At 33.5% G+C, this 6,490-nt stretch overlaps 1 protein-coding gene across 1 annotated transcript; it reads right to left on the bottom strand.

Annotated features, from left to right (window-relative positions):
* Positions 1–538: 538 nt before the first annotated feature.
* LOC308695192 (ecto-ADP-ribosyltransferase 5-like) lies at positions 539–2,934 on the bottom strand. The gene is made up of 3 exons (XM_081373225.1): positions 2,796–2,934; positions 2,580–2,720; positions 539–1,308 (listed from the first exon to the last, which is right to left on the bottom strand). Exons 1-3 carry the CDS (start codon positions 2,844–2,846, stop codon positions 643–645), a joined length of 858 nt encoding a protein of 285 aa, XP_081229351.1. The 5' UTR covers positions 2,847–2,934; the 3' UTR covers positions 539–642.
* Positions 2,935–6,490: the final 3,556 nt, after the last annotated feature.

Genomic DNA, 6,490 nt, shown 5'->3' with positions numbered 1-6,490 from the left:
GCAATTCTCCCTCAACCAGACATTTCATGGTCTTTTTGCAACCGACATAAAGGTCATCAACAGAATCCAGTGCCATATCCAGTGGAAATATCTGTCCGTCATCATCATCATATTTACACCTGTTGTCAATCTTGTAAACCTGATTGCTGTGTATCGCAGATCATTGAACTTCACATACTTTCTTGATCTTGAGTTTTGTTCTGAATGTGTTCAGGTTATCACTGTAACCCTTACAAATCACAATATTTATTGCACATATTATAAACAAGTTTTACATTTGGTTGAGACAATATAATTCAAATGATTTTAAAAGTTGTATTATCTGTATATTTTGCATAGATTCAAATATCAGTTTTCCAATATATTTCATATTCATATTCAACTTTATTTCCAGACTCAATGTCCATTAGAGAGAAAACATACAACAACCAACATAAAATTGCATACAATACAAAACATCTAAAATAGACAATAATGCCAATACTTTCTCATAGATGACAGGTATCGCACCTTTGATTGGGATATTAAATCAGCTCTTTTGACTTTTCCCACCAGCGCATGAATATTTGATTCAATAAAGCATGACAATTAATTTGATGTTTAATAACAACAAGAAACATGCAGTGTTTATCTGATTAGTAGCTAAACACATTGCAAAAAAATGATTAAAATTAATAAAACATTTAAAAAAGCAACTTGGTTTCCACCGCTTGCTGCACAGTTCAGGTCACTTCTTGTTGTATATCTTTTCAAAATGTACACTGTATCACACCAGGGATCTTTCTGCTTTGCTCTTGGCTGCACATCACTGACTGTAAATGTCTCATATGGAGGAATCAGCACCTCTTTCTCTTTAGAAAACTTTGAATATTTTGTCAGATCAGCACCTGAACAAGTGTAGATTTCAAAACAAGATTTAGCTCCAAACCGTTTTGCTACTGTACGATCAAGAGAGGATGAAGCAAACTGGCCAAAACGAACTTCTTTGCCCTTAACGTTCTTATCAAATTCAACTCCAGTACCACGGTAAGTATTGTAGCATTTAGTTTGTGTTTTCTTCAGAATCTGTATCGCTTCTGTCAACCAAAAGTGAAGTGAATACCATGAATATTTCCCGTCTTTATATTTTTGTTTATCAGTACGAACAGCATTATTGAATTTCTCAAATAGCTTAAAAGCTGAGTTAGTGAACGCATAAATGGCAACTGAATGATTCTTTGACAAATGATCTCCTGGTGGTTTGTGATTCTTTTCAGCATCTTTCCAAACTCTTGCAAATTCACACAGCAAAAACTCCAGTGTTAAATTAACACTCCTGGGAGTGTATATGAGTCCACACTCAAAAGTGTAAAGTGTTAAAATATGAGTGTTAAATTAACACTCAAGAGTGTTAAAGTTAATGAGATAATTAAGTGATTAGTTTAGTGATGATTGAGCATTATTGAAGACACCTGATGTTAACAAGCAGAATCACTGAAGGAGGAAATCACTAATTGTAAGTTACCATTAAGGTGATGGGTGTTTGCTTTAGTGGGGCTCTTGACACTTATATGTTTACTTTAAATTTTGCTTGTCTGCTGTTATTGATTTATAACAGTTAAATGAACAAAGAGACAATGTGATCTGATGGTGTTGGTTATGTTTTGACATAATCATGTTGTGATCAGTAAAACAAAACATATTGAGATGGCTTAACTTGTTAATTACAGCAGCCCTGTGATTCTACAGCACATGATTTTCAGTATTTTTCATATAATCCAAAAATATTTCATAACCATTGTTCTGATCAAAAGACTTTCAAATGAATTTATTTAGAAAAACAGACATCAATAATCAGCCTGTGAATCTCAACAATGGTGACAATAATAAAGCATGTTGCAGTCGCTGCCACCAATCACAACTCATTAATGGCTCCCATCATGCATTGCGGTATGAATAAATTATGATCTGAATTGTCTGTGTAATTTACTTTTCCTAATTGAATATTCTGCTCGTCACCATTGTTGAGATGCATAGACTGAATCTTGACGTCTGTGTGTGCCTAAAAGAAAGATTTTTGTTTGTTTTTTTCAAAACAACTTTTAAGAAATCCTTTGTATTATATCTAAAATTCTGGATATTTATGCAGATTCACAGTTATGCTGTAATCAACAACATAAATCTAAGTCAGAAATAAGGATCTTAATGAGTTCAGTGATCAATTTCAAATGATGATTGTCATAATATAACCAATACCATCAAATCCCTTTTTCTCTTTGTTCATCGGGCAGTTATAAGATACAACAGCCAAACAAAATCTAAAGTAAACATATAATGGTCAAGAGCCAGACTAAAGCAAACACCCATCACCATAACGGTGGCTTACAATTTGTGATTTTCTCCTTCAGTGATTCGGCTTGTTAACATCAGGTGTCTTCAATAATGATCAATCATTACTAAATTAATCACTTAATTAGCTCATTAACTTTAACACTCTTGAGTGTTAATTTAACACTCATATTTTAACACTTTACACTCTTGAGTGTGGACTCATATATACTCCCAGGAGTGTTAATTTAACACTGGATTTTTTGCTGTGCAGGGTTAGACATTTCCTTCTTCAGAAATTCTGTCTGCACTCGATGATCCATCTTCTTTAAACACCAGTGAAATTGGTCATCAACTGAATTCGCTGCCATATCCAGTGGAAATATCTGTCCTTCAGCAGCAGTTCTGTGATCCTGCAGTAACAGGAATCATAATGATCAGTCATCAGTATTCATGTCTGTAATATTCATACTCAAACACAAGCTCACCTGTCCTACAGCAGCAGAAATGAGAAGAAGAGCCTCAATGATCAACAGCATCTTGATTCAGTCGAATCCCTCAGATGATCCAGTAGATCTAGTGAAGCTATTGTGAAGCACAGACAAGAAACAACCGGGTTTCACACATACAAAATCCATGTGATGTTCACTGATATATAAAAAGCCTATAGTTAGAAGAGTTGTATGTTTTCAAAAAGAAAACGCAAAAAGAACAATATTCTTAGGTAAGGTTGAAAAACGTATGCATTTACATTACTTTAACTCATCATTTTTTTAATGAAATTTAAACTTTTTTAGGTGGATTTTTAGAGTGTACACAGGTATTCATCTTTCAGTTTCATTACTATCTATACAGTGTAAAAAAAAAAAAAAATGTCAATGACTGTTAGCTAAAACTGTTAGCTAAACTGCCAAACAATAAAGTAAAATATACTAATTTAAATAAAGTGCAAAAAACGTTTACAGAATTTTCCTTAAATGTTTTACAGAAAAACATTGTTATTTTACAGTTATTTCCTGAATTATTACGATCAAACACCTTCACTGTGACTGTAAAAAAAAAACCCTTAAAAAACAGTCAAATGACTGTCAGCAATGGCTGCCATACAAAAAACATAAAATTAATGTAAAATATCCTAATTTAAAAGAGTGCAAAATACTTTTACAGACATCTTCATTAAACATTTTAACAGAAACACAGTCATTTTAGATTTTTACTTTTTGCCATAACCACGTGATCTGTGCCGTCCGAAGCTTCGTTTCCACACACAGTCATGTGACTGCTTTGTGTACAGATTCAAAAATAGCGCAAACCCCTTGAGCAGGTTTCGAGTGTCATGCCCTTCAGTAGTGGTAAATAAAAAAAGAAATAGACTTAGCCCTCACACTGTTGAACAAGTCCTGTTCCTTAATAAAAATCTTTCATTTATTAAATACCCACAAAATAAAATGGTAGCTCCCCAGTTCACACTTCACCATTCCACAACAAATTTATTTTATTTGGATTATATATGCCTACATTAACCTTGCCTATGAAGGATTAGGACTGAGGCTAAAGTTTATGTGAATAATGCTGCATTTGTTGATCAAAGCAGATTCATAAGAATTGTTCTGTACAAGGTAATTAGTCCCATTTATTATTATTTATTTTTATATAAATTCATTCATACAGTTGTTTGTTCATATATTGTGTAAGAACAACATCAACACTAACACATGAATTATGAGGATTAATTGTATTGCTTTGTGGTTTACAGAGCACAAAGTGATTTATTAAATGAAACAATAAAACAAAAAGTGTCTTCTGGGACAGAAAGGCAGCTTTTCCACCTTTTGACCACAAGATGTCATTAGTGTGCAACATGTTGAAAAGCTTTGAATAATGAACCATTTTACTATACATTTGAGGGGGAAAGCCCTGGGGCCTCATGTATAAAACTTTGCGTAGATTTCATCCTTAAAGTGTGCGTACGCACATAAGGCAGAATTTGCGTACGCACAAAAGTTTTCAGATTTATAAAACCGTCCGTACGCCAGAACCTGCGCAGAATTCACTTTATAAATCCCAGTCAGCGGAAGATTGTGCGCACATGCGTCTCCTCCCCGAAATAACCATATATGGAGCTTACAACGCCTAGTTTTACTATGCAGATCCTCATCTGCATATCATTTGCATATGATTATTCATCCACGTGATAACGTTTAACGGTACAAGACACATTACATTAATAAAAATCATGTATTTGCCTATCCTTGTCTTGTTTTTGAATACATAAATCAAATAGTGTAAAATACATTTAATCTTTTCCACTGGCCGAATAGTATTTTTAATTGATTTATATTTTTAATGGAAACAGATAGGCCTTGGGCATTATTTGCACGAAACTATTTTCTCAGACAATCTGGTATTATCATGATAAGCAATTATCTCTGTGGTTAAAACATTTAAACACAGCACGCCACAGGAAACGTGTTCAAAAACATCGCATCCACAACAAATATTTCTATTGATTGAATTTGAATATAAAAAATGTTGTAACTTCTCAGTAATGATTTCATGTTTAAGTGTTCTCTATTAATTTGAATGGCATATTTAATCTAAATGTTTATATCATAAGTAAAACATAGTTTATATCAGAAGTATTTTATTTATTTAAACTGTTATTTGCATCAGTTTCACTAAACGGCCCAACGCGCTCGCTGGCGCGGACATTTAAGAAGGGATGGATATTTGCTTCAAGTGACAGGCTGGTGAGCGAAATTATATTTGTATTATCTTGTATTTCTTTAGATTTTCTGTCTAAAAGTGATCTTCTGCAAGACACCAGTGCAGAGCTATAATGAAATAGAGTCCAAATTTTATTAAAATCAATGAATCCATCAAACTCCATCATAATCATATCATAATGATAATTCGGGTTGATGCAATTTGATTTATTGGGTGATGTAATAGGATAATTTAGAAGTTTTTCATTTTAAATAGTTATTGCTATTTGGGCCAGTTGGTGTCGCCAAAACACATACTCTTCTAAAATGCTCTTGACGCACGGTCAAGAGCATCCTTACGGTGCGCACTTATCTACGCCTAGTTTATTTTTTATAAATCCCGATATGTGCGTGGAAAAATGCGTACGCATATGCCCATTTTGTGCGTACGCAACGTTTATACATCAGGCCCCTGGTGCTTCATTTCACCATCACTAATAAAAAGTTAATCTCTTGCAGTGAACTACATACATGATTTACAGTGACTATACATCACTGCATCTGCAACTACACAGTTATTGTTAGTTAAATAAAGCAACATATAAAACATATCATCAGTGTTTTTCTGCTCATCCTGAACTGAAGCTCAGGCTCTACTCTTCAACACAATGGTGACACACAAAACACGCCATACAGAAACACTTTAAACCCCAACAGAACATTAAACACTTCCAGATCTCTCAAGATCTCAGCATCTCCACTTATTACAATCCAGACTTTATTTCTTTCATACTAACATTCTTATTGAGAATTAACAGAGGTTTAGAAGTTGATGTTTTATTGAAAATAATCAAGTTTGCTGTCACCATTATGGTGATCAGTGTTTGCTTTAGTTGGGCTCTTGAGCCTTCAGTTTTTAACATTATTTTGTTTCTGGTTTCTTTAACTGTGTTTCTGATACATATTTGTTATTGTGGGAATCAAGGAAGTGAAACTCAGATCAGATGAACTTGGGTACTTTTTCAGTGGTGATAGTTATCATGTAGTGGCCTGATTTATACCACGTGAAGTCTAATATCTGATTAATGTGTAAAATATTAGTTGTTAATTTTGCATGCCAATACTGGTGCAGAAAATCCTACAGTGCTGTGATACTCTGATAGAGTTTATGAAGCCATTATAAAGAAAATGTTTTGACAGGATCACATAGACTCACTCAGACATCAAGTATCAGCGTATGAATCGCAACAATGAAAAAAATCTGATCAACTCTGACCTTGTCACAATACAAACTACTAAAGTCACAAAAAAAAAGCTTTGCTGATTGTCACCATTGTTGAGATTCATATGTTGATCCCTCATGTCTCTCTACTGCTAAATAATTAATCCAGCCCAAAACATTTTCTGTATAGTATTTATTTATTTTACATATCAGAACAATATAATTAGGGTCATGTGTATAAAGTATGACATTAATA

The sequence above is a fragment of the Scardinius erythrophthalmus genome (genome assembly GCF_964197995.2).
Source record: "Scardinius erythrophthalmus genome assembly, chromosome: 1".
Taxonomy (NCBI): Eukaryota; Metazoa; Chordata; class Actinopteri; order Cypriniformes; family Leuciscidae; genus Scardinius; species Scardinius erythrophthalmus.
The sequence above is the reverse complement of the archived record's forward strand: the minus strand, read 5'-3'. Positions and strand labels throughout refer to the sequence as shown.

What these genes read in the sequence shown, in the direction of transcription:
- LOC308695192 (XM_081373225.1), bottom strand. Translation starts at nt 2,846, where the DNA reads ATGCTGTTGATCATTGAGGCTCTTCTTCTCATTTCTGCTGCTGTAGGA. An exon ending in TTTCTGCTGCTGTAGGACAG is followed by an intron (nt 2,721 to 2,795) that starts GTGAGCTTGTGT and finishes CTGTTACTGCAG; the next exon opens with GATCACAGAACTGCTGCTGA. An exon ending in AGAAGGAAATGTCTAACCCT is followed by an intron (nt 1,309 to 2,579) that starts GCACAGCAAAAA and finishes CCCAGGAGTGTT; the next exon opens with AATTTAACACTGGAGTTTTT.